This window comes from Nicotiana tomentosiformis, chromosome 7 (genome assembly GCF_000390325.3).
Source record: "Nicotiana tomentosiformis chromosome 7, ASM39032v3, whole genome shotgun sequence".
NCBI classification, from domain to species: Eukaryota; Viridiplantae; Streptophyta; class Magnoliopsida; order Solanales; family Solanaceae; genus Nicotiana; species Nicotiana tomentosiformis.
Genome location: NC_090818.1, coordinates 50,877,121 through 50,901,869, shown reverse-complemented (window position 1 = coordinate 50,901,869; position 24,749 = coordinate 50,877,121). Strand labels below are relative to the sequence as shown.

Sequence of the window (24,749 nt, the reverse complement as noted above, 5' to 3'; positions counted from 1 at the left end):
TAGTCACGTGCATTTTTTTTTTTTAATTTAACTAGTATTTAATTATACCCACTTTTAATAATTAATAATATTAAAAATTTTAATATTCCCCTAATTGTATATCCAATTATTTTTAAATAGAGAAGTAACTCAAAAGTCAATCACGAGGGTAAATCCGTAATAGAAGTATAATTTTTATGCACTCAAGGCAAGATTAAAAAAAATAAATTCTATATTTAGCGTGTCTTAAAACTTTTATAGCTTTGAGGAGTGTTACACCTTCTTTCCAATACAATTTAATTTATGTACATAAGTTGATGGATCAATTCAATGGGATTGTTCTGTTTACCAAAACTATTTGTGCTATACATGCCCCTTCACTAAAGATGCCTCTGGTTCTTGGTATACTAGATCACAATCTCTACAAGTTCATTCTGCTCCCCATTGCTTCTTCTACATGTGCTACTTCTTCTGTCATTCCCACTTCTTTTGTTTCTTCTCCTATTATGCATGATGTCTTTGTCTTTCCTTCTGAGATTAGTGCAAATGTAACTAGTGCTGGTTCTGATAAGAGACATGTACATACTGATGTAAATTTGAACAATTTTAATAAAATGGATGTGGTTTGGCACTATAGACTTGGGTACATTTCATTTTCTAGAATGAAACATATTCCCGCACTTGCCTTACATTTTTCTCCCAAACAACCATTTTCTTGCCCAATTTGTCCCTTAACAAGACAAACTGGACTGCCATTTCCTGATAGCAACATACAGACTACAAAGCCTTTTTAGTTAATATACATTGATACCTAGGGTCATTATCATTCCCCCGCTTATAACGGGTCAAAGTATTTTTTTGACCATTAGAGACGATTTATTCAGAGCCACTTGGACCCACTTAATGGGTGCTAAAATTAATGCATTTGATCTCTTAAAAACCTTCATAGCCATGACTGAAACACATTTCCAATTAAAGGTTCAGACTGTAAGAAGTGATAATACTCTAGAATTGGGATCAAGCATTGTTGGTTCTACATACTTCTCTGAAAAACAGATCATACATCAAACATCATGTCCTCACACCCTACAACAGAATGGGGTTGTAGAAACAAAGCACATACATCTCTTAGAAACTACTAGGGCCCTTCTCTTTCAGTCTGGACTCCCCATTAGATTTTAGGGAGACTGGATTCTCACTACCACTTATTTGATAAATAGGTTCCCTTCCAATTTGTTAAAAGACAAAAATCCCTATGAAATCCTCTATAACAAACTTCTTGTTTACTGTAATCTTAGAGCTTTTGGGTGTCTATGTTATTCTACTATTCCAAAACCTCATAGAGACACACTTCAACCAAGGGAAATTCCTTGTGTCTTCTTAGGATATCCCTTTGCTAAGAAGGGATACAAATTGTATGATTTGGAACACAAAACTTGTTTTATTTCCAGAGATGTTATTTTTCATGAACATATATTCCGCTTTATTCAAACAACATCAAAGCACTCTCTTATGTATAATATGCCTCTTTCTACTTGTTTTAACCATTCTTCTCACCCTGATTATTCTGAGCCGACATCATCATACCATACTTCTCTTGATTCATCCCCATCTACTACTGTTTCCTGCCAAGAATTTAACTCTTTTCCTTTTGTTTTCCTCAGTGCTACCTTGTCTTCCCCTTCTCCTTCCTTTCCACCCCATTCCACCTCTTCCCCTGCTTCTACTGAAGTAGTTTCTGTAGTTAGAAGGTCTTCGAGACCTCATAATCCTCCCTCCTATCTCCAAAACTATATTTGTCACCTTCCTTAATTCCCAAGGACCTAAATCTGCTAACTCCACTTATGTTTCTACTTTTAATGAGCATAATATTTTTTAGCCTAACACTTACTCACAAGCAGCATCCAGTTCTAAGTGGCAGTATGCCATGAAAAAGGAATTTGAGGCCTTAGAGGCTAATGGCACTTGGGACATTATTGAGATACCCTTAGGTAAGAAGCCTATTGGTTGTAAATGGGTGTATAAGGTTAAATACAAAGTTGATGGGACCATAGAAAGATACGAGGTTAGGCTTGTGATTAGGGAGGACACTCAGGTTGAAGGATAGAGTTTCATGAAATATTTTTACCTGTTGTAAAGATGTCTACTGTTAAAACTTTAATGGATGTGGGTGTTAAAAAGAAATGGCCTTATTCCAGTTAGATTTCAACAATGCCTTTCTGCATGGGGATTTGGATGAGGAAGCCTTTATGAAACATCCACCTGGGTTGTCTATTTCTTCTTCTTCTTCTTCTTCAGCTCCTCTAGTTTGCAAGCTCAAAAAATCCTTATATGGACTAAGGCAAGCTTCTAGACAGTGGTATACCAAGTTGTCCAATGCTTTGTATTCTAGGGGCTATGTGCATTCCTTAAATAATTATTCTCTGTTTACTTGAGGTTATGGAGAGTCTTTTGTCATTTTGGTGGTGTATGTGGATGACATAATCATCACTGGGACTGATCTAGCTGAAGTGTCTGCTGTGAAAGCCTTTTTCCATGACCAGTTTAAAATTAAGGATTTAGGCAACCTCAATTACTTCTTGGGGATTGAAGTGATGCATACTGAATTTGGGGTCTTACTTCATCAAAAGAAATTTATTCATGATCTTCTCAAGGAGTTCCATTGTTCTGATTGTTCATCTGTGGTGTTCCCTCTTGAAATGCATGAAAAACTAAAGGCCACTGAAGGTGTTATGTTGCCTAACCCTGAGAGTTATAGATGTTTGATTGGGAAGCTGAATTTTCTCACTCACACCAGGCCTGACATCTCCTTTGCAGTGCAACACTTAAGCCAGCTCATGCAGCAACCCTGCCTTCCTCACATGCAAGCAGTTGTGCACTTGCTTAGATACCTTAAAGGTACCTCTGATTTTGATATATTTCTAAATGATTCTCCTGGTTTCTCTTTGAGTGTTTACTGTGACAGTGATTGGGGGGCCTATCCAGATAGCATGAAGCCTCTGTCTGGGTTTTGTATCTTGTTGGGAGAAAGTTTAGTGGGTTGGAAATCAAATAAACAGTTTGTAGTTTCTTTATCCTCTGTAGAGGCTAAGTACAGGTCGATGAGCAAAGCTACTGCTGAAATTACATAGATTTTCCGGCTCCTTTCTGATCTTGGTATTCAAGTTCCTTGTCCAATTTAGTTTTTCTGTGATAGTCAAGCAGCTATACACATTTCCAAGAACTCAATCTTTCACAAGCGAACTAAACATATCGAATTTGATTGCCATTTCGTCAGGAGCGAGCTCACTGAAGGACTGATTCAGTTGTTTCATACCTCTAGTACCACTCAATTTGCTGATATGTTCACTAAGCCCTTGATAGGGGTTGTTCATCATGTCCACCTTCGCAAATTGGGGGTTATCTCACTCTCCAACTTGCCGCGGGGGAGGGGGGAGGGGGAGAGGTATTGAAATTAGTTGCAAATTGTGTTACATAACACCTGTTGGTTAGTAGTATTTTAGTTAGTAGTATTAGTTTGTTATTTGTATTGGGCCCCGAAGCCCACTTTATATTTATTCAGATGAGTAGTAGTTTAAAGGTGAGTTGAGGTTAATAGTTTGGGCCATACGGGTCCGTATATATAGAGAAGCCCACATATATTGTAAATCGAACGATTATTTACATTCTAACAAGTAATAAGAAAGCCCCAATTTCTCTCAGAGTTCTCTTAACCCTAACCATGGAATCTTCAATCTCTATCTCGATTCTTAGTCTTAACAACTTTTTTCTTTTCTTGCGCTAATTTGCAATTTTGATTGTTGGAGGAACAAAAGTACGTAACTTACGAATAGAGGCGGAGTCACGTTTTGAAGTTTATGGCTTTGATATTTTAATATTCTTAAGTTACTCAATTATAAATTTATAGTTTTTATTCTTATGACAAATATAGAGCTTGAACCAAACATATTAAGTTACGCCGAACTCGTAACTCAAAGGCTGGCGTAATACTGATAGTAGTATTGTCTAATATATTTGTACTGCTTGGGATCAAAGTGTACTACATTTTCGTTTAGCAAAGCTAATTCAACAAAACTGAGAAATTAATTTAGATTGAAATTGATATTTAGAAAATAAATGAGATACAAATTGCAACTTTCCATCTCAAAGTTCACTAAAAATGAAGTACAAATTTGAGTAATCAACTATTTTATTTGATAATCGACGTAGGAATAAGCATCCTTTTGCATACAAGATGGAATTTATTAATTAGCGGTTTTGTCGAGAAATTATCAAAAACAACATATCGTATAAATAGCAAACGTATAGTTATAGAAATGGTGGAGAATTATTATTGAAAATCTAAATATTTGCGGTAACTACGGATTGATAACTTATTGGTACATAATTTAAGTTATATACAACAACATTATAAATTTTTCAATTGTATCGTGTAATAGTTTTTAAAGAATATTATACCTCCTTATTTAGAATTAAATTAATTTATTTTTAAAATTCTCATTTGATTCTAATTTGCAGTCATATATTTATGCCTTAGTTTAGAAAAACACAAATTTTAAATTTTTTTATTTATTTCTTAAACTAAATACTCAATCAAATAAATTGGTACGAACCGAGTGTTTGTATAAAACTCAATTTAATCACCTTAGTAAAATTATTAGTACTGCATACAAATAAGGATATAATATAACGGATCAAATACCGTAAAGTGTAATTACAACTCAAATAATCACAGTTTACTAACGTCGTTAAAACCTCTGTACTAAGAAAACTACATACTCCTAGTACACACGAAAACAACCAGTCAGAGAGAGAAGAAGATGAACAAGAAAAAGCTGAAATTTCTTGTTTCTCTCTTCGCTCTCAACTCAATCACTCTCTATCTCTACTTCTCTTCCCACTCTGATCACTTCCGTCACAAATCCCCCCAAAACCACTTTCCTAATACCCAAAACCACTATTCCTTGTCGGAAAACCACCATCATAATTTCCACTCTTCTGTCACTTCCCAATATACCAAGCCTTGGCCAATTTTGCCCTCCTACCTCCCTTGGTCTCAGAATCCTAATGTTTCTTGGAGATCGTGCGAGGGTTACTTCGGTAATGGGTTTACTCTCAAAGTTGATCTTCTCAAAACTTCGCCGGAGCTTCACCGGAAATTCGGCGAAAACACCGTATCCGGCGACGGCGGATGGTTTAGGTGTTTTTTCAGTGAGACTTTGCAGAGTTCGATTTGCGAGGGAGGTGCTATACGAATGAATCCGGACGAGATTTTGATGTCTCGTGGAGGCGAGAAATTGGAGTCGGTTATTGGTAGGAGTGAAGATGATGAGCTGCCCGTGTTCAAAAATGGAGCTTTTCAGATTAAAGTTACTGATAAACTGAAAATTGGGAAAAAATTAGTGGATGAAAAAATCTTGAATAAATACTTACCGGAAGGTGCAATTTCAAGGCACACTATGCGTGAATTAATTGACTCTATTCAGTTAGTTGGCGCCGATGAATTTCACTGTTCTGAGGTTAGATTTTGAAATTTTGCTTGATCTTTAAATTAAAGGTTTGAACTTTGTGAATGTTGGCAGATATGGAATACAATAATGGATTTTGTTTGATCTGTTTAATGAAGATTGTCTAGAACCTCATTGTTATAAATATGGTTTGTTTGCTTCATTAATTAAAGAGCATTCCTTAAAATCTCGACTAGATGCCAGATAACACCAGTTAGTTGACTTTTGGATTATGGATTTTTTTTCATTTAATCAGATAAGATAGTCATTCTTAAATGTTTCACTAAAGAATTTGTCATGATTTCAGTGTATATCTTTAAGTGTATTTGGAATTTTGGATTTGGATCTAGTACTGAATGGGTAACTGCACTTGTACTCCCCAGTCATCTGGGGAGGAGCAACAGATTAAATTCAAGGGTTGAAAAGTAATACAGAGTCAGAAATTAACCACAAGTTGGAAAATGGTAAATGTATGTGGTCTAAGATGATTACTCCTATAACTTTTGATGTCTAACATGGAGAAAGTTAGTTGATTTATGCTCTTTACTTTTCCCTTTATTGATTTTGGTTTTCAAATTCTATCAATTCCTTTGTTTGATTGCTACTCAGATTGAACCTTAGACGGAGTAGCAATAGAAAAGTGAAGAAAAGCCATTTTTTCTCCTTTCATCTCTTTATTTCTGTTTTACACACAGAATATGGTAGCATCTGTCTGAACTAGTTAATTTTATTCCTTAAAATTTGCATAACTAATTCGAGTAAATGCCTTTTGAAGCTTTAGTTGTACAACTGGTTGTTGCATTTTGAGGACTATCGACTTGATTTGACAGTGTCTGATACATGGCTTGTAAGTTATGAAAACTTATATCTAGGAAGAAATCCCAACCAGAGATAGGGAGCTGTCGCTTGGTTATGAGCTACTGGCTCAAAGTTCGAGTTTGACCAGTTAATTTTAGATCTTCGGAGTCTAATCAAATTCTGAAGCAGTATTGTGCACTAATAAGAGGAACACATCAAGGATGTAGCACTGCCAGGTTATGTTACCTTATTTACTAATGATTGAGAACCAGCTTAAATGATGACAAATGGTCTTAGATTTGTTTTTTACATTGCTCATGACTTTGGGATATTTCTGGATCAACATTTTCCAGTTCTTTATGTACTTATCAAAAAATTATCCCTGCTAGAGCCTAGATGTTAGTGTTCAAGCAACCATGCTAGCTTTTAAGGAAGCTCCTTCTTTGATTCATGCCATCTTTCCGTAATCGATGCCTTACGTTACTGTCATTTTTCTAATTTTCATTTCAGTGGATTGAGGAGCCGTCACTTTTGATTACACGATTTGAGTATGCAAACCTTTTCCACACAGTTACCGATTGGTATAGTGCATACGTGGCATCCAGGGTTACTGGCTTGCCCAGTCGGCCACATTTGGTTTTTGTAGATGGCCATTGTGAGGTATGTTTGAAAGTATTGATAACGATGGCATGCATTGTACTGTGTTATGGATGAAAGAAATGAAATCAGCAATTATTTTCTAGCAGGCAATGCTCTTGAGATGCTTGTGTCAAATTGGTCAGACTTAATCCTGAGTTTCCATTTGTTTCAGCTTTCTGTTTGACTGACTACAATAATTGTCCCAATACCTAGTTGTTCCGGTTGGCTCATTCTTACTTCTATTTACGTGTCACTGTTTCTCTGAATGTTCCCTTTGTGGTGAAAAGTGCTTTTGCTATGAAGAAAAACTAGCAAAGATTTCATTTCTGGGACAATTTATTTTTACCTTACATCACGTCTCATAAAATTGCTTCCTATTGCATACTTTAATTCTTGGAGAGATGCTTTAATGTGAAGAAAGTTCTTTCACTCCACTTTTAATTCTTGGAGAGATGCTTTAATGTGAAGAAAGTTCTTTCACTCCACTACTGTAAGCTTGCTGCATGAATTTTACTTGGCCATATTGGGGGCGTGTTTTGATTTATCTTCAAATTCATTTTCTTCATGTAATTCTTTTGAGTAATTTTTTTTTCTGTTTTCTGTTTGGGAAAAAATTCAGACACAATTGGAGGAAACATGGAAAGCACTCTTTTCAAGCCTCACTTATGCTAAGAACTTTAGTGGCCCAGTTTGTTTCCGTCACGCCGTTCTCTCGCCTTTGGGATATGAAACTGCCCTGTTTAAGGGACTGACAGAAACTATAGATTGTAATGGAGCTTCTGCCCATGATTTGTGGCAAAATCCTGATGATAAGAGAACTGCACGGTTGTCCGAGTTTGGGGAGATGATCAGGGCAGCCTTTGGATTTCCTGTGGATAGACAGAACATCCCAAGGACAGTCACAGGCCCTAATGTCCTCTTTGTTAGACGTGAGGATTATTTAGCTCACCCACGTCATGGTGGAAAGGTACAGTCTAGGCTTAGCAATGAAGAGCAAGTATTTGATTCCATAAAGAGCTGGGCCTTGAACCACTCGGAGTGCAAATTAAATGTAATTAACGGATTGTTTGCCCACATGTCCATGAAAGAGCAAGTTCGAGCAATCCAAGATGCATCTGTCATTGTTGGTGCTCATGGAGCAGGTCTAACTCACATAGTTTCTGCAGCACCAAAAGCTGTAATACTAGAAATTATAAGCAGCGAATATAGGCGCCCCCATTTTGCTCTGATTGCACAATGGAAAGGATTGGAGTACCATCCCATATATTTGGAGGGGTCTTATGCGGATCCTCCAGTTGTGATCGACAAGCTCAGCAGCATTTTGAGGAGTCTTGGGTGCTAAGTCCGCTCGACAGTTTGAATAGTTCGGCTTTTCTCTAAAAGACGGGGAAGGATAGAGGAATTCGGGGTTCTGGAACTTGGAGCCTGGGAATTGTGATAAATATGTTTCACACGCAGTTCTGTAGTCAATGGTTGCAATCTAGGTCCTCAATCTGGTGTTGATAAGCTTGGCAATTTCCAGCAGCTACTAATTTATTAGCCCGCTCTGACTCGGTTATGGACTACCAGAGCAATCATATCAAATGGAAGCATGGAATCCTGATTGTGGAATGGTGAGCTCATTGAAGAGCATATTCTTTATGGTGTTGAAGATTACAATTCACAATTAACACGTGTATGTGAAAGATTAGGTTGGTACACTTACTTACAATTCATTGTCAATTGTTTTTCATTATTCTCATTAATGATCATAGGATAAGAACATGAGAAAACCATCCATGTTCTGTGTTGTTTTCCCATCAATCCGGCCACCCTCTTCCCTCCTTATGTAGAGATGATTTCAACAGAGTTTGTTTTGTAGTTGTAACACTTGCACTCCCAGTTACAGTTTTGCATTCAACACATTCATCCCATCAGATGTCAAGTTTAAAGGCATAAGACATTTGACATATTGAAGAAGCAGATTAACACGAACGTCAGTATGATGCTTCAGTGAAGATATGGTTGTAACTTGTAACCAAACAAAAGAAATGAGACTTTGAACAGAGATTTTGTCATATTTTAAGCTCTGTCTCTGTTATTCTCTTACACTGCCGCTAAATAGTGTTCAGGTTTTTGAGACGTTAGTGAGGACATTCAACATTCCTTTACAGATAGTATTTTCTTCTTCTTTATGTACTTGTGCTTGAATTTCACTTTAACTCTATCCTGTTATGCTTCATTTATAATACGATAATAACAATAATACAATCTCTCACTGCAATGGTGACATTAAGTTTTAAAAAAAAATAGAGTCGCCCAAGTGTTAAATAAAGAGGTTGTACCTCAAGATTTTATGATAAAACTTTGAGGACGAACAACGAAATAAGGACCAACTGGTCAAAGTAACACTAGTTAGCTAGATATTTAATCACATGTTTAAATCCTAATTTTGACATCTTTTTTGAATTCTTTTGTATAAGTTGCTAGTTCTACCATCAATGTTATACTGATATTGTAAAATAAATTATTCTATCAGTATATAGCTTAAATCCAATTTTATAAAGCATCCATACTTTCATAAAAAAAATTGGATCAATGCATGCGCTTTAACAGCGTTTTTATTTTGTTTTATCTTTTTCTCTTCTGTTTTGTATAGTTTGTAACTTTCTGTATACCAGTTCTTGGTACGTCAGAATAATGATTACTTTTGTTAGATGTCCGAGAGATTTCATTAATTTGTGGTCTATTAAAACTAGATATTATATGCCGGTGCAAGTGCAAGGCACGGATCCGACATTTGAGTATCGGTATTATCTGTTCTTACCTGCAAATACATGCATAGAATAAAAGCTACATCATTAATTCAATTATGTAGTTTGCGACAAGTATGAAAAAATATATAAAGAAACAGCTTTATAAACTTTGAATGGAAGAATGAGAGCAAAATAGTATGCATTCATTCTTGCTAGCTAGCATAAGAATGATCCGAACAGGACTATGATTTTACAAGCCTGAATCCTGAAACTTTAACATCAAACTTTTCCCGATAAATATGATGGTTTATATCATAATGTATTATAGTAATTGATTTGATTCCTTCATACGGATGCATAATCCCTAGAATAGCAAAGGAAATATGTAGTCGATTGATCAACCGTAGACCCCATTGGCTATCATATCATCATTCTCCGCCTCTAAGTTACACTTGCTCTTCCCTCTCTACGACATGCATTTCTAGCAAAATTCCAGAACTCGGTACTAAATCATAAGTAAGACTCATGCTTGGAACTTAATGAAACATAAATATTTGGACAACTCATAACCCCTAATCTTTCTTTGAGTAATACTGTCATAATGATGCTACTGGACCATCTCAGTTATTGGTACTTCATTCACTGAATGCATCTTTTCTTTTCCAGCAATCTGTATGTAGGATGGAATTTAACTTTGTTAAGTGAAGATGCAACATTAGTCCAAATATATAAGAATGAAGAAATAAAATGAAATGTTAAGAGGCTAATAAAATATTTGTAAAATCCAAAGAAGCTGTGAAATATGTACTGCAGAAAAAAAGAACTAAAGAATGACATACAAGAGTCAACAGATAGCTAAGAACTTAGCATTTCTGAGAGTAATTTTTCTTCATCTCATTGTTCAAGATATTAAGTGAATTAACATATTATTGAATCTAATGACCCATAACAATTTCGTATCAAATATTATAAAATATTCCCACATAGAGCTTTACATTAATAACTCAAGACGCTGTGCAAGTTGATTATATTCATTTAAAAACCATTTGAGTACGTATAATGTGACACAAGTTAACAAAATATCAAATGCAATTAAGGTCGATAAATAATTGAAGTGAAAGAATCTTCTAGTAATGTCTAAAAGAATCACGAAGACACACTTCACTTCCCCAGTTCACAAAAATATAAATAACTCTATACGATTCATACACTGGTAAGAACCGCCAACCTTACTCTCTGATAATCGAGTTCTGTATTTTGATATCAAATGTCATCAGTAGATAACCAGTTCTCATTGTTTACATTCTTTTGCTATTTAAATAATTTGCCAACCTTACTCTCTGGCAAGCCAAAGCGCTCTCTGATCATGATCACCTGCAGCCAGGGGCGAAGCATCGCCGGAAAATTATACTACGCATAAGGTAAAATATTACTTGTTATTGATTAAAAATAGACTTTGAACATCCTTACATAGCCCACTGGCAAAGGTTTGAATATCCTTATTGAATTTCCTGACTTCGCCACTGCCTACAGTTAGCGGAGAGGTGAAACCACATTCTTGAGTCGTCCTTAAAGAAAATCCAAGAATCTACTAACTAGTATATTCTAATCCATGACCATATTTATTTCATGTATAATTTAGGACACAGCTCTATATATTATTAAACAAATAATAAACCTCCTTGATAGATGATATAACATAATGAATATAACATATTTTAACATCATTCCACACTTCAAATCTTCTAACATGAGGACCTTAAAAGTATAACACATATCACTCTTCATACACTAAATAGACTTACCAAACTACTGATCCCCCACACCCCTGAATTCAATAGAGAGTGAAGAAGAACCATGAAGCAAGAATTCCTTAAATATGAGAAGTTGGGAACAGAAATTGCTAATCATGAATAGAATTAAGAGAAAAAAAAAATAGATGAGCAGAAGAAATGGACTAAAGGAAAACGTTTAACAATGAGACTAAAAGTACGTCGAAACATAAATATTAATACATCATGCAAGTGTAAGGCTGCGTACGATATATACACCCTAGTAATCCGGTCTTTTCCCGTACCTCGCGTGTAGCGGGAGTTTAGACCACCGAGCTGCTTTTTTATGGTGGAATAGATCCCCAAATTAGTATCAGAACAAAAGTTATGGTAGTTTAGTTGGCTTCTTTAAAATAGTAAAATCATAATTCGTTGAAAGTTAGACACGGAAATTTCTATATGAAATGTCATAAAATGAAAAAGAAGAACTTGTGAGGCAATAAAAAAAAAAGGACACATCTTTAGACAATTCAAAAGATTAAAAAACTTAGTAAGCACCAAGTCAATATATGGAAGAAAGTTTTTTTTCATTCCATTAGATGACAATGGCTTCTCCCATGGAGTCTGGCATTCTTGCGCGCCCAGTTAGTTAGAACTTAGAACTGAACAAAAAATCTATTGTGCATTTAGAGACCTTGCAATTGTCTGAAAATCCTAATTTCAAACTCCATTCCTTGATTAAAAGATAAAATAAATGAACTACCTACATCATGTGTCGTGTCTTCCTAATCAACTGCATGGTAAAGGCTGCTGGTATGGTTCTTCAATTCGATTTTTCAGAAATCATTCAGAAATTCCAAACCAAATAAATACGCATACCCTCAGCTTTTTGGGTAAAGTATAAAATCAAAGAAATTTACTGCTAAAATTTGAAAAGTCAATTTTGCCATAAAATTACAGAATACGAAACCAAAATAATATTCTCTTTCAAGGTACGATCACACTAATTAATTAATCACGAATAGAAGCTAGCTTAAAAACCAAGATTTTCGAAAACCATAATGCATGGTAAATCAAAATTTGCTTTGATTCGATTATTACGTAACAAATCGAATTAAGTAATAGTAACTCATTAAGTGGCAATAGATAAATGTGGATCAGTTTTTGAAATATATAAAGTGAGAATTAGAGAGGAGAACATTCTAGAATCTAGAGACAGATGTATGAACTCACTGAGTAAATGATGAATTGGATTCTCACCAGTGTTGGAGTAGGACGTGTTTATACCACTTTAATACGCAGCGGCCAAACCAATTTCAAGCATAATTCTTGCACTTCAGCCAAGTTTAAAATCAATCACTAAAAAATTCATAGAAAGATGGCTGGAGAATGGAATAAACGACATTACGACGGAGCAACCAAGTAAAAGATAAATAAGAATGCTGATGTAGTTTCTATTCATATGGTCTTAGATGAGACAGAAATATTCATGAAAGAAGCAAATGTAAATAGATTCAGATTTAGAAAGAGAAGAATAAGAACATCCTAGAATCTCTTTATTTGTTTGATGATGCAAGAATGGGATGAAGCGGCGGAGACTTTGGACCCGTTTGGGTTTTATTTGTCTTGGCCATAGATTTTGGCAAAATTCAAGCCAAAATATCACAATACATTTTTTTAAAAAATGCTCCAAACTTTTATATTTTATAAAAGAGTTCATCATTTATTATTTTGTAACAATGTTATTTCGTTTTTTCGGTCACCTGATAGTGTATCATGTAGTTTATTATAAAAATGATAATTTTGTATCAAATTTATTTATGTTCAGGACTATAGTTTGCGATAATATAATGAATGTTATTGATAATGGTATTGTTGGGTATTTGTCATAGTTTTTAAAATTTGTGGGTATAAGTCATATTTCATGTTTTTCCAAAATAAATTTGGAAAATATATTTTGAAAACTGATGTCCAAACACATTTTCATCTTCAAATCAAACTTCACCCAAATCAGATTTTTCAAAACAAATTTAGGAATCTATGGCCAAACGCTTTTAGGCTTGAATATAAAGCCAATGATAGGTTAACTGAAAATACCAACCAATTATTGGTCTACCATAATGCCTTTTCTATATAATAGGAAATTTGATTGTTACAGACATTTTTAGAATGGTGGGATAAATAAAGAGGCCATGTATTACATTTTCAAAGTGGTGGGATAAATAAAATTCGTTCATCCTTAATTAAAGTTCTCCTATTCGTGCTCTAAAATGAAAAAATATCTTATACAAAGCGTTATCGAAAGAAAATGTAGTATAAAGATGTGTGCTACTGAAAAAAAGAAAAAACAAAAAAGTGGAAAGATATTTAATCAAGAGCAAAATAGTACTTGTGAAAATATCACAAATATTTTTACTTTTTACTTAACCAATAAATATTATATAATCTAGGAATATGGTGAATTCCTCTCTAACTTTTAAGTAAGAAGGAGCCATAACTTAATTGGTAAAGTTGTTGTCATGTGATCAAGGGGTCACGAGTTCAAGCCGTGAAAACAGGTTCTTGTAGAAATACAGGGTAAGTCTGCATACAATAGACCATTATGGTTTGACCCTTTCCCGGACCCCGCACATAGCGGGAGCTTAATGTATCGGGTTGCCCTCTAACTTTTAAGTAAAGATTTCGATTTGAGCTCTTTGACATAGGAGAAATTCCTAGAATATAATAATTTTCCTATAGGCCTTACATAATTCGAATCTAGATTAGTCGAACATGGATGGTTAAACAAAAGTAAAAACTATTAGTAACACATTTACAACAAAAAAAAATAACAAAATAAGTGAATATGTTGTTAACAAATTATTCAAACAGAAACATAAATTGCATATTGAACTCGTATACTTAAAAAAATAGAAATGTTGTATTACTACGACATACAAAGTCGAAAGATTACCTCACACATAATATATATATGAAAGTTACCTTATATACATTGTTGACACTTAATTATTTATTAATTAATAGTAAATATTTTTACCTTAATTTACTATTTAATTATATTAGATTAATATAATATGATTTAGTATAAACGCCAAATATAAATTCAAAGTCGGAAAGAAAGTCCTTTGAAACTATACAAGACTAAAAGACCATAATCTGAATCGTAATTTTCTAGTAACTACCCAAAACCAAAAAAAAGAAAAGGAAAAAAAAAATAACGGAGAACATTGAATGGCATTTTTGGGCATATAGAAAAAAGTAGCAATGTTTTATTAGAGAGAGAAAAAAAAAAAGGAAAAAAAGGGGAAAATTTTATTAGAGAGAAAAAGGCAAAAACGGAAAAAGAAAAGTTGCAGAAAGCAATATACAAGTTTATCGGAAGAGGAGGAGGAGGGTGGTGAAATTTTCCGGTGGCTGACGTCCAATGTGGAATCCCAAATTCTCCTGTTATTGTGATTTTTCCAAATTAAGTACTTATCCTTTTTCTTTTACCTTTTCTTCTTAGATGATGTTTTCCAAAATTTCCAATCGTACTAGGAAAAGCAATCTTCTTTATTCACGCATTAGATTTGAGTGAATGGATTTGGCATTGCCAATTTGCAAAAAAGTGGAATCTTGCGCTTCTCCACATTCAAATCAACCATTCCCATCAATTACAATATAATGCCGATGCTGGCGACTCAAATCGCCGCTGATAAAACCCCAGGATTAGAGAAAAGGGAAAAAGAATCCCACAATGCCGTGAAACGATCTTCAAGTAATTTGAAGAAGCTATTTACTAAAGCTTTGCGTTCCACCGGTGTTAAATCCATCTTCAAATCCAAAACTAAGCCGCCTAAGACTCCTATTGATGTTGTTTGCCGATCGACGTTCCTACTGGCTTCCCTTGACTCCTTTGAAGACAATGTTGATCCCAAACGTTTTGATAAGGTACGTGAAAGTTACGTGCCTTGCTTCAAAAATGCATTTATTTTTTCCCCTTAGAATTCTTATTTGGTTGAGGCATGGGATTTTGCAATTTGTTTGTCGCTAGAATGCTTGTTTGGTTGGTAGAGGTGTGCCCAAGTCACCGTCATTAGAATACAAATAATTGTCTTTGTTTTAACCATAGCTATGTTAATACTTTATCTTCTTTAAAGTTCCAGACAAAATGTACCCCGGGAGGGAAAAGTTGGATTGAGTGCATTTTAGATTATATTTTTCAAAGAATTCCATTTTGTCGGGACCTCTTAATATGTCTCATTTTTATTTAGTGCTTTATTTGTCAAGTCAATGTTTCTGGGATAATTAAAAGGATTTTCTGAGCATGGTTGAGATTAAATATAAAAAGAATTTGAAAATCGAATGCCAAATCCAAAGGCTCCATGCCTACAAGTATTATAACGTTATATGAAGACTAATTGAGGAGAGTGATTGGAGTATAATCTTGGGTTTGTGAAAATAGAACAATATTAAAGCTCATTTCTAACTTCCTTTCAGTAAAGTAGTTTGTCTCATAGATATCAGACATGAATTATGTCTAATTTTGTAAACGTTTTCGTTTGTGTTTTCTTTATAGTGGGGGAACTGGTTCGTCCATTTAAATCTTTGTTAGAGGTATACATGGGTTGTGTTATTAGAACCTTCAACTGCATGCTATTTCATAAGATTTAGATTTTTGTGTCTCTGATAATACATAATGCTTTTCAGATGCAAGAATTGGATTCTCTTTTACATGAGATGAAATCAATCTTGTATGGCAGTAATGAATGTGAACCTGCTGTTGAAGCCTGTGCGCAACTGACTCAGGAACTTTTTCGAGATAATACACTGCGTCTCATCATCCTTTGTCTTCCTAAATTGAACTTGGAGGTGAGTATGTTTACAATTAATACTGTTACGAGCTAAGCTTCAAGATCTTTCTACTCTATAATTTGCTCCCTTTTTGAAGACACTCTAGGCATTCTGCTATCCATTGTTTCTAGTTAAAGGACGTTTTACCTTGTTCTCTTGCTGGGACATGTCACGGAAATGATAATTCTTTGCTTAGGCCCGTAAAGATGCCACGCGAATTGTTGCGAATTTGCAAAGGCAACCAGTTAATTCACGTTTGATTGCTTCTGATTACTTGGAAGCCAACCCGGACCTTATGGATCATTTGGTATCTGGGTAAGCTAATCCTAATTGTTTCTCCTTTTTCTTTTCCAAGTTTGTTGGATTTTGTTTTATCTAACTAAGCCTCTCTTCCTCGTGATCTTTAACTGAAGCACGATCTGTCTGTCGAAAGTAAAACATTTTGAATATATTATATATATCTACTTAGTACCTTTAGTTAGTGTATGGTCTCCCTTACTGAAGGTTTTATTTGTCACCCTAGTATATCTATGAGAATCATCTAGATGTTTATAGTTAAGCTTATTCAATCACGGTACATGTTAGGGAAAGAAGTTGAATACGGAGAAGGAAACTCTTTTTCTAACTGTAGTTGTTATAGGTATGACGATCCTGGTCTTGCTTTGCATTATGGAGCAATGTTGAGGGAGTGCATTCGACATCAAGTTGTTGCAAGGTTAGCAACTTTGGAAACACTACCGGTATCTTAATTGAAAGTTGTTCTGATCACTAGCTTTGTTTTGTATCTTTAATTACTCCAAGGTTCCTTGTTACTTTCCAATGAATACTTGTGGTTCTTTCCTTTTTGCTTCCAACAACTTGCACTTCTTCTTTTCTTTTAATATGTGCTATTATTCTCTGATTGATTTTATATTGTTTGCTTTATCAGTGTCTATGGGTAGTTTCCCATAATTTGTCAAAATATTTGCAGATATGTGCTGAGGTCGGAGCATATGAAAAGGTTCTTTGACTACATGCAAATCCCAGAATTTGATGTCGCTGCAGATGCTACAGCGACCTTTAAGGTTATTATTTCTCTCTTTCTCTCAGCATGTTCTATTAATCTCTATTTTTTTAATGATATTTGGTCCTATTGTAGTGCACTTCTCTACAGATCTACCTGATGCTAAACGTTGGTGCATGATCTGCTAAGAATATTATACTCTCTATGTTTTAATTTGTTTGAACCTTTTCGGAGTACGAGGGTCAAATTGACTATTTTTCGGTCTGAATTCGAACTTAAAATTTTTAAATTTTTTGAGATAAAGTTTACATATTTAGTAACGACATAAAAAGTACTATAAGTCATAATAGCTAACAATTGAAAATATTTAAAAATTATTTGAAAAAATATGGTAAAATGAACCTTGTTTGACTCCCCAAATAGTAATAGGTTTTAAACAGAAGGAGTATTAATTTTGGTCTTCTTTCTTTGGTTTTCTTAATCAAGTAATAAAATTTTGTTAACGAATTGGCAGAAAAGACTTGTATACAAGCTCTTTTTTCTTTGGTGTTTAGGGAATGCAATTCTTCATTAGCTGTTTAGTGTGAAAGCATATGTGCTTGCAGTGTATTGATGTGCACATAATTTATTTCACCTTTGTGCTTTTTTACGATGAAGTTATGTGAATATTTTGAAATAGCTACATCTTTTAAAGTGTTAATTTTTCGTATATATAAATACAAAAAAGCTCCAGTGTTCCTAACTTCTTAAATTTCTTGACGAGGTAACAATGATCAACATGACAATGAAGCATAATACATGAATCTCTGTGTGTGGACCTTTGTGAAAAATATTTGACTTGGAGTTGTGGCATCGTGAAGAGAATTATTACAATAATTAATTTCTCCTCTCTCACAAGTTAAGTTTTAGATGAGATAGCTTTATAGTTTATGGAGAATTCACATACTTTCTTGAAAGTAAAATAGACTTAAGCATTGCCCGAATACAAAAAAGACCATATTGGTGTCTTATTTCACCGGTCCTTCTGATTATGACAAGTTTTTATTCAACAAATAAGTATCTTGACTGTTTCGTAGCCGCGTGCGAGTTCGGGTTTCATTGTGTCGTAGCTCTATAATTTGGATTAAGTTTATCGTTGGATGAACTGCTGATATTGATCCAAAAAATAAAGACGGTAGGTACAGAGATAGAGAGAGCAGCTCTCCCTTAAAGTCCTTTATAGATTTCTAGTCGGAAATAGAGTCGATTGGCAATCCGATCCTGGTCATTCATAGATAGTCGGCGCTTTTAGTCATAGGCTATCGCCCATTCCTGATAGCCGCAGCTCTGCCCATTCCCTATTCCATAGTTCTATGATAGCAAAATTTTTGGTACTGTTTATTTCTGTTAGCAATGAAGTATTGCCGCCAGCCACTGAATATTCGTACTGTTACTCAAATTTGAATCTTTGTTTTCTTTTGCAACTTGCTGCAGGAGCTTATGACCAGGCATAAGTCCACAATTGCTGAATTTCTCTTTGAAAATTATGATTGGGTATGTTATGATCCTCATTTTCCACTTGTATGGTTTTCTTTATGTTTCTAACCTTAATTAGTGCCAACTTCATTCTACAACATGCTAGTGTAACATGTTATCCATTTTTTTTGTTATAGTTCTTTACCGAGTTTAATGCAAAGCTTTTGGAATCAGCAAACTACATTACCAGAAGACAAGCTATCAAGGTAAAATAGATATTAAGACCTTTTAGTCGTATTCTCGTTTTAAAACAGTCAATTTTGATCTGATGCTGGTTTAGCTGGAGTTTCAGTGATTTTCTTTTTTACTTTGTACCCATTAAGTAATTGTGCTGCTATATTTTATCAAGGTAAAGGTTTTAATATGCTTATAAATAAATCACTCGCCTGACCCACACTTTATCTATTTTTTCAGCTTTTGGGAGATATTTTACTTGATCGCTCAAATTCTCCCGTGATGACACGCTATGTTAGCTCAAAGGATAATTTAAGGATTTTGATGAATCTTTTGAGGGTATGTCATTATACCAACGTGCCACAAGTTGTAGTTATTTTCCCTCTGAACAATCGCAACATCATACGAATTCTCTGGGTAACAGTACATATAATGATGGAATAACTTCCTTTGATCATTTGATTCATGTGTTAGAAGATAAAATTGATATAAGGGAGTACACTTCCCTGTGACGAAAGCAAATCCTCTCATAAAATGTAGTTGATATAAGTCATACAAAAGGTGTATTTGTTATAGGTTTCTATCATGAGATTAACTCTTCATTTGGCTAGTTCATGTCCGTTTGGAAAAAATTTTGCAAGTGGCAAGTGTTACTATTTCATTACATTGATTTGACGCATTTGCTTGCCCTTGTTGTTATATTTACTCACTTACTGTTCTTTAACTTTGTTGGTGGGTCTTTCCATGTTTCAGGAGTCTAGCAAGAACATTCAGCTAGATGCATTCCACGTGTTTAAGGTTACACTTCATGCATTTGATTATTAACTTACCTAGTGCTCATGTATCACTCCTATTCACTTCTTTGTGCTTGTCTTTATATTTTGGTGACAGCTTTTTGTTGCCAATAGAAATAAACCTTCTGACATTGTCAACATACTCGTGGCCAACAGAAGCAAGCTTTTGCGCTTCTTTGCAAGCTTCAGGATTGATAAAGGTAGTAAATTTGCTTCACCAACCAATATCTTGGCTGATATCATCTATGTTGCGGAATGGTATATATAATTACAGAGTATTGTTTGTTTGCAGAAGATGAACAGTTCGAGGCTGATAAAGCTCAAGTTGTGAAAGAAATTGCAGAACTTGAAGCGATAGGACCTCTTTTTTCAGGAGAACTGCATAAATTTCCTCCTACACCTACTGCTTCAGGAGAACTATATAAGACACCAACTGCGTGCATAAGACAGCTTATATAATTTCCAAAAACTATGTTGAAGAACAGTATAAACTTGGAATGAGACCAACAACCTGCTCTGGAGAACCGTAAATGCTTTAGTATATAGGTCATTTGTTTTACGAATCATACAATTTTTTTGTTTCTTTCTGTTTTTCTGATATGAGCTGATCAACGAATACTAATTGCAGTAGAGCGGCATATAACTCTGTTCAGATTATTTGAAAGAGCAGAGAATTGATTGAGAAGGACGTGTGTATATGCTGTAGAAACATAATTTTTTAAATTTATTAATGCCTGCTAACAACTTTATATAACTTGTAAGTTGTAACCACCATGTTCCTGAATTTGCCATAAACGAATTGGGAGAGAATCTAGTTTGTTAGCTCTTGCATGTTGTGTAGTATGAGCATTTGCATTCTTCATTCGCTTTCAGCTTTTGAATATTTTTGCAGTAGCCGGATGATCGACAAGATTGGTAAAAGCATTTGAGAATTTTACTCAAAACTTTAGGCCATTTCTGGCAACAATTGAGGTTTTCACGATTTATAACCACAAAAAAACTGAATAAGGGGATTAAAAAGGCACATTGTTATTATGTTATGTTAGAAATTACAAATATCGTTAATTTGAAACTATATGGATAACAATTTAAATAATTTTACAGTTACCAAGGTTGCAACTCTATGAAGGTTTCAATACTACTGAAAGCAGAAGGAAAAAAAAAGAAAAAAAAATCCAGGCAAAGAATAATTGAAGGAAAAAAAAGAAAAAAAAATCCAGGCAAAGAATAATTGTAACTTTTAGTCGAAGAAGATTCGAACTCCGCCTCCCTGGAAAAGAAAAAAAAAAACAGAATAGCAGTTGTAAGAAATGGGCTGGGCTTGTCTGATCTGGGCTATGCCTATGATCCAGACCAACTTTGGATTGTCAGGCCTACCCGAATAGTCCAAAGAACCCGGGTCCGACACATCAGAAGAATCGTCACTTCTTCTCCCATATCTCCATCTTGTGTAGAGTTTTTCAATTCATATTATTCAAGATTGCCCTTTGTTCTCTAATATTTTGGTGTGATTTTTTGTATAAACTCATATAGATTGGTGTTACCGTTACAATATAAACAATGACGGCTCCATAAAATTAGTAGCCTAAAGCGAAATTTAATAAGAGACCTTATATTTTTTTATTAGTATATATACACACACATGCAGAAAAAAAATAGTGTTGTCATTTTTTCATACTTGTTATTTATAGTATAACATGCTTAAATGATAAAACCTTTAACTTCATATAGTAGTATTATCATTTATATTAGTAAGAGGTAACTTAAATAAATTGGATGTACGATATGTATTTTCAATATGTTACCTTTGATATTGTTGTAAAAAATATATTTACTAATCGAAATAATTTAATTCAAAGTTCTAAATTTTTTTAGTGTCAAAGAGTAGATAGTCTTTCTTTCTTTTGTCCAAGGTTTTTTGTATTTTTTTTTTTTTTGCAAACTTTAGTATTGTCTAACTTGAACTAAAATCATAAAATCCATTATTAAAAAATTTTGAGGACCTAAATTAAAGCTTTACTAGTCTCCTACTTGAGCCACATGTCCACCCCTAATATTCCCAATCAAATTTTATAGAGTCCCAATTAAGATAAATAATAATCAGTGAATGTATTTTTTAGTTACCAAATGTGAATGAAGCTGGTTGAATAACACGTTCATGGGCAGTGGTCTATAAATAATTGTTGATCATTATTGAGGGCGGCTCAACATAACTGCTGGCTTAAAACTAAAATATATTAAAAGACCCTGAAATTTCTTTCATAAAATCCATATAATATTAAAATAGAAAAAGTGGTGAGAGAACAACGTATAATATGTGAGTTAGGCGTAAGTCATATGGTATTGAACTCCCTATAAAAAATATATCGCATTAAATGAAAATGGTAAAAGGATTGAGCTTATTATCGATCGTATTTTGAACCTTACGATACTTGTCTCTGAGATTTTTTAGTTAAAAAAATGAGATACAAAAGAACTTGCTTACTGATATGTTGATCAATCGAATATGACAAAAAGGAATAGCTAATTTAGAGAATTTGATTTGAAATTAGAAAGTAAAATAGTAAAAAATATGAAAAAAGAAAGAAAGAAAAATAGAATTGATGAGAAGATAAATATATTATTTAATTTAGTGAGAGAAAAGTTTTATCCTATTAACTCATTAAATCCTATAGCTACCAAATTTTAAATAAATATTAGAATTTAAAATATTTTATCAATAATTGTATAAATATAAATTACATATATTATATAATGATATAGTAGTATTTTATATTTTTGGGGCCTTATATATTTGGAGGCCTAACCCTAGAGCCGCCCTTGAATATAAACGAACCCCAGATGGTATTCTGCTACCCCTCATCCCCTGCAAAGTTTGGTGCCACAGTGGCGTGCTTTGTTGGTGGTGCTGCTCTCTTTTCTTTTGGGGTACACTATTCTTATATTAATATAGCCCCTCAACAAGCTCGAACTAAGGCTAGGAACGACTTTGTCAAGGACCGTTTGAGAAAGAAATATGGCAAATAACTCACTCTCTTGTTTTTATGGTAAGGTTGATTGCTAATTTTGTTGCTAGCTTTTCGGATTTCTCATTCATTTTTGCTCTACTCTTCTTCTTGGTTTGTCTAATTTTAGCTTGATATCTCTAGGGGTGAAACCAAATGTCTACTATTTTAGCTTAAATTTGTATCTGTAGTTCATATGTTGATTTCCCAATTTTGACAAGTACAAAGTCATAGCCTTTTAATACCCTATATCATAAGTTCCTTTTGCAGCATAAGGATTCTATAGTTAACATCTAATATATGCGGGTGACATTCTTTTCTAACAGCTTAGGGATGATATTTACCACTGAGCTATTTCCATTTCACTGCCATACTTGGTCTACCATTACATACATGATGAAATCAAACAGTTCTAAATAAAGAAGCTAATTTTGAATGTAGAGTTATATAGCATGTAGGTTAGCACCAAAGATGAAAAAGAAAAGAAATAACAACCCATGATAGGTAAAGGTCACTACAATTCTAAAACTCGAAAAAACTTTTAACATTTGAAGACAAGCACCTAGCTGCTTGAACTAAATCAATTATTAATGTGTTAAACACTTAAACTACTCTGTCTATGGCAATCATGCATGTCTGTTATACACCTAATTCTAGTCCTCAATCTGTCTAAACTTCCTTCATGTAGCTAAATTTTTGCTTCCCTATTCAACATAGTTTACTTCCAAGGCTCCTCCCTTTGTGTTTTTCTTCTGGAGTTGCTATTACGTTTTACTTGAAGTACTTTTACCTCTTTTCAGCTCCAGTTGCTTATAATGCAATAGAGATTGACGTTTAAATCTTTATTTATTGGTAACCATTTCCCTGAGAGTATCTTATCATTTTTCTCTTGTTGATTGTTCAAAACAAAGTCTCCGAAACTTTTTTGTTTTATGTCGTATCTGTGGAATTTAACGGTGTTGTCCTGAAATTTATTAAACTAATCTTATAAGGTAGTAATAACAATTTATGTGGGACTTATGCAAACAATGAATGAATTATCTTGTTTCTCTAATTAGATGAATCATATAAGAAATGAGATTACTGCCTACGGAAAAAAAGAAATATAATAAATTGAAATAAGGGACTGCTAAAATTTAGCTCAACATTCTTTTGTATTGTTACATATAATTATTCAAAATCTGTACTATTGGATGAATAGGGTTCTGGTTTGTAACTTGAATGACCTGGTCTAGTTAAAATCTATGAGCATGTGATGCAAAACAAGTCCGGCTATTTTGTGATTTATGCTGTACCAGCTTAGTATTTTTTATTAATAAAACGCTACCTTATAATAAAAAGTATTTTGCTCAATTTTGCCTTTGATAATTCTAATTGTCTCTTTCTTAGATGTTCTTCCATAATGTGATGTGGGGCCTTCTGCTCTATTTTTGATCCAGCAGCTAAGTGAGAGTACTTGACTTTGACTCGACCTTCTATTTGCTTTATGAACAATCAGGGATTTGCTTCAGAGAATCTGTCTGGAAATCAAGAAAGCTCGTAACTTAAATGGAGATTAGTCTTGTATAAGCAATAATTTTTCCAAAACACATGTTTTACTCATTTTTAAGTTTGCAACCCATGAAGCATCTGATTGAAGCCAGGATTCATCCACCGAGGAACTTGCATGCAGTAATTCTTATGCAACCCAAGTGACTAATGCTGCTAACCATCAATACGTTTGGCTGAGCATCCCTCCCTGTCATCATCATAGTTCTTATCTTGGCTTTGAATTCTTTCCTTCTCCCTGTTGTATTATCCTCGATTCTTTCTCCTTCGTTGCATCAGTCAAGTGTCTGAAATTCTAACTGATTTCTTGTATGATAGCTTTCTAAGGTTATTCTCAACCCTGAAACATTGCATTTTGGTCAGAAAATCTTGGTATGTGCAGTGTCGTCTCCTTTAACTTTGTGAAATTACATCCTGACGCCTCAGCCTATTGCAACAAAGATATAG

At 34.1% G+C, this 24,749-nt stretch overlaps 3 protein-coding genes and 1 long non-coding RNA gene across 6 annotated transcripts; 3 read left to right on the top strand and 1 right to left on the bottom strand.

Moving 5' to 3' along the window:
* The first annotated feature begins 365 nt into the window (after positions 1–365).
* On the top strand, positions 366–3,110 carry LOC117281596 (uncharacterized mitochondrial protein AtMg00810-like). Its single transcript, XM_070180294.1, has 3 exons — positions 366–557; positions 1,859–1,970; positions 2,416–3,110. Exons 1-3 carry the CDS (start codon positions 366–368, stop codon positions 3,108–3,110), a joined length of 999 nt encoding a protein of 332 aa, XP_070036395.1.
* Positions 3,111–4,737: 1,627 nt separating this feature from the next.
* On the top strand, positions 4,738–8,982 carry LOC104116748 (beta-1,2-xylosyltransferase). The gene is made up of 3 exons (XM_009627676.4): positions 4,738–5,498; positions 6,795–6,944; positions 7,543–8,982. The coding sequence occupies exons 1-3, from the start codon at positions 4,800–4,802 to the stop codon at positions 8,263–8,265; spliced, it is 1,572 nt and encodes a 523-aa protein (XP_009625971.1). The 5' UTR covers positions 4,738–4,799; the 3' UTR covers positions 8,266–8,982.
* Positions 8,983–9,919: 937 nt separating this feature from the next.
* On the bottom strand, positions 9,920–13,108 carry LOC138896488 (uncharacterized). Its single transcript, XR_011409693.1, has 2 exons — positions 12,691–13,108; positions 9,920–10,328 (listed from the first exon to the last, which is right to left on the bottom strand). It is a non-coding gene; the product is annotated as an uncharacterized lncRNA (long non-coding RNA).
* Positions 13,109–14,704: 1,596 nt separating this feature from the next.
* LOC104116750 (putative MO25-like protein At5g47540) lies at positions 14,705–20,574 on the top strand. Of its 3 annotated transcripts, none has more exons than XM_009627677.4 (11): positions 14,707–15,360; positions 16,120–16,281; positions 16,460–16,578; positions 16,904–16,978; positions 17,234–17,327; positions 18,740–18,799; positions 18,919–18,987; positions 19,196–19,294; positions 19,709–19,753; positions 19,847–19,949; positions 20,024–20,574. In XM_009627677.4, exons 1-11 carry the CDS (start codon positions 15,094–15,096, stop codon positions 20,206–20,208), a joined length of 1,278 nt encoding a protein of 425 aa, XP_009625972.1. In that variant the 5' UTR covers positions 14,707–15,093; the 3' UTR covers positions 20,209–20,574. The 3 variants fall into 3 exon arrangements, with proteins under 3 accessions (XP_070037626.1, XP_009625972.1, XP_009625973.1); XM_009627678.4 differs by having other exon boundaries at positions 14,709–15,360; positions 20,042–20,574; XM_070181525.1 differs by lacking the exon at positions 19,196–19,294 and having other exon boundaries at positions 14,705–15,360.
* Positions 20,575–24,749: the final 4,175 nt, after the last annotated feature.

Coding starts and splice junctions, on each gene's coding strand:
- LOC117281596 (XM_070180294.1), top strand. CDS start 366: ATGCCTCTGGTTCTTGGTATACTAGATCACAATCTCTACAAGTTCATT. Junction 558..1,858: donor CTGGTTCTGATAAGAGACAT/GTACATACTGAT, acceptor AATATTTTTTAG/CCTAACACTTACTCACAAGC. Junction 1,971..2,415: donor CATTATTGAGATACCCTTAG/GTAAGAAGCCTA, acceptor TGTTTACTTGAG/GTTATGGAGAGTCTTTTGTC.
- LOC104116748 (XM_009627676.4), top strand. CDS start 4,800: ATGAACAAGAAAAAGCTGAAATTTCTTGTTTCTCTCTTCGCTCTCAAC. Junction 5,499..6,794: donor ATGAATTTCACTGTTCTGAG/GTTAGATTTTGA, acceptor TTTTCATTTCAG/TGGATTGAGGAGCCGTCACT. Junction 6,945..7,542: donor TTGTAGATGGCCATTGTGAG/GTATGTTTGAAA, acceptor GAAAAAATTCAG/ACACAATTGGAGGAAACATG.
- LOC104116750 (XM_009627677.4), top strand. CDS start 15,094: ATGCCGATGCTGGCGACTCAAATCGCCGCTGATAAAACCCCAGGATTA. Junction 16,282..16,459: donor TTCCTAAATTGAACTTGGAG/GTGAGTATGTTT, acceptor TTCTTTGCTTAG/GCCCGTAAAGATGCCACGCG. Junction 16,979..17,233: donor CGACATCAAGTTGTTGCAAG/GTTAGCAACTTT, acceptor AAATATTTGCAG/ATATGTGCTGAGGTCGGAGC.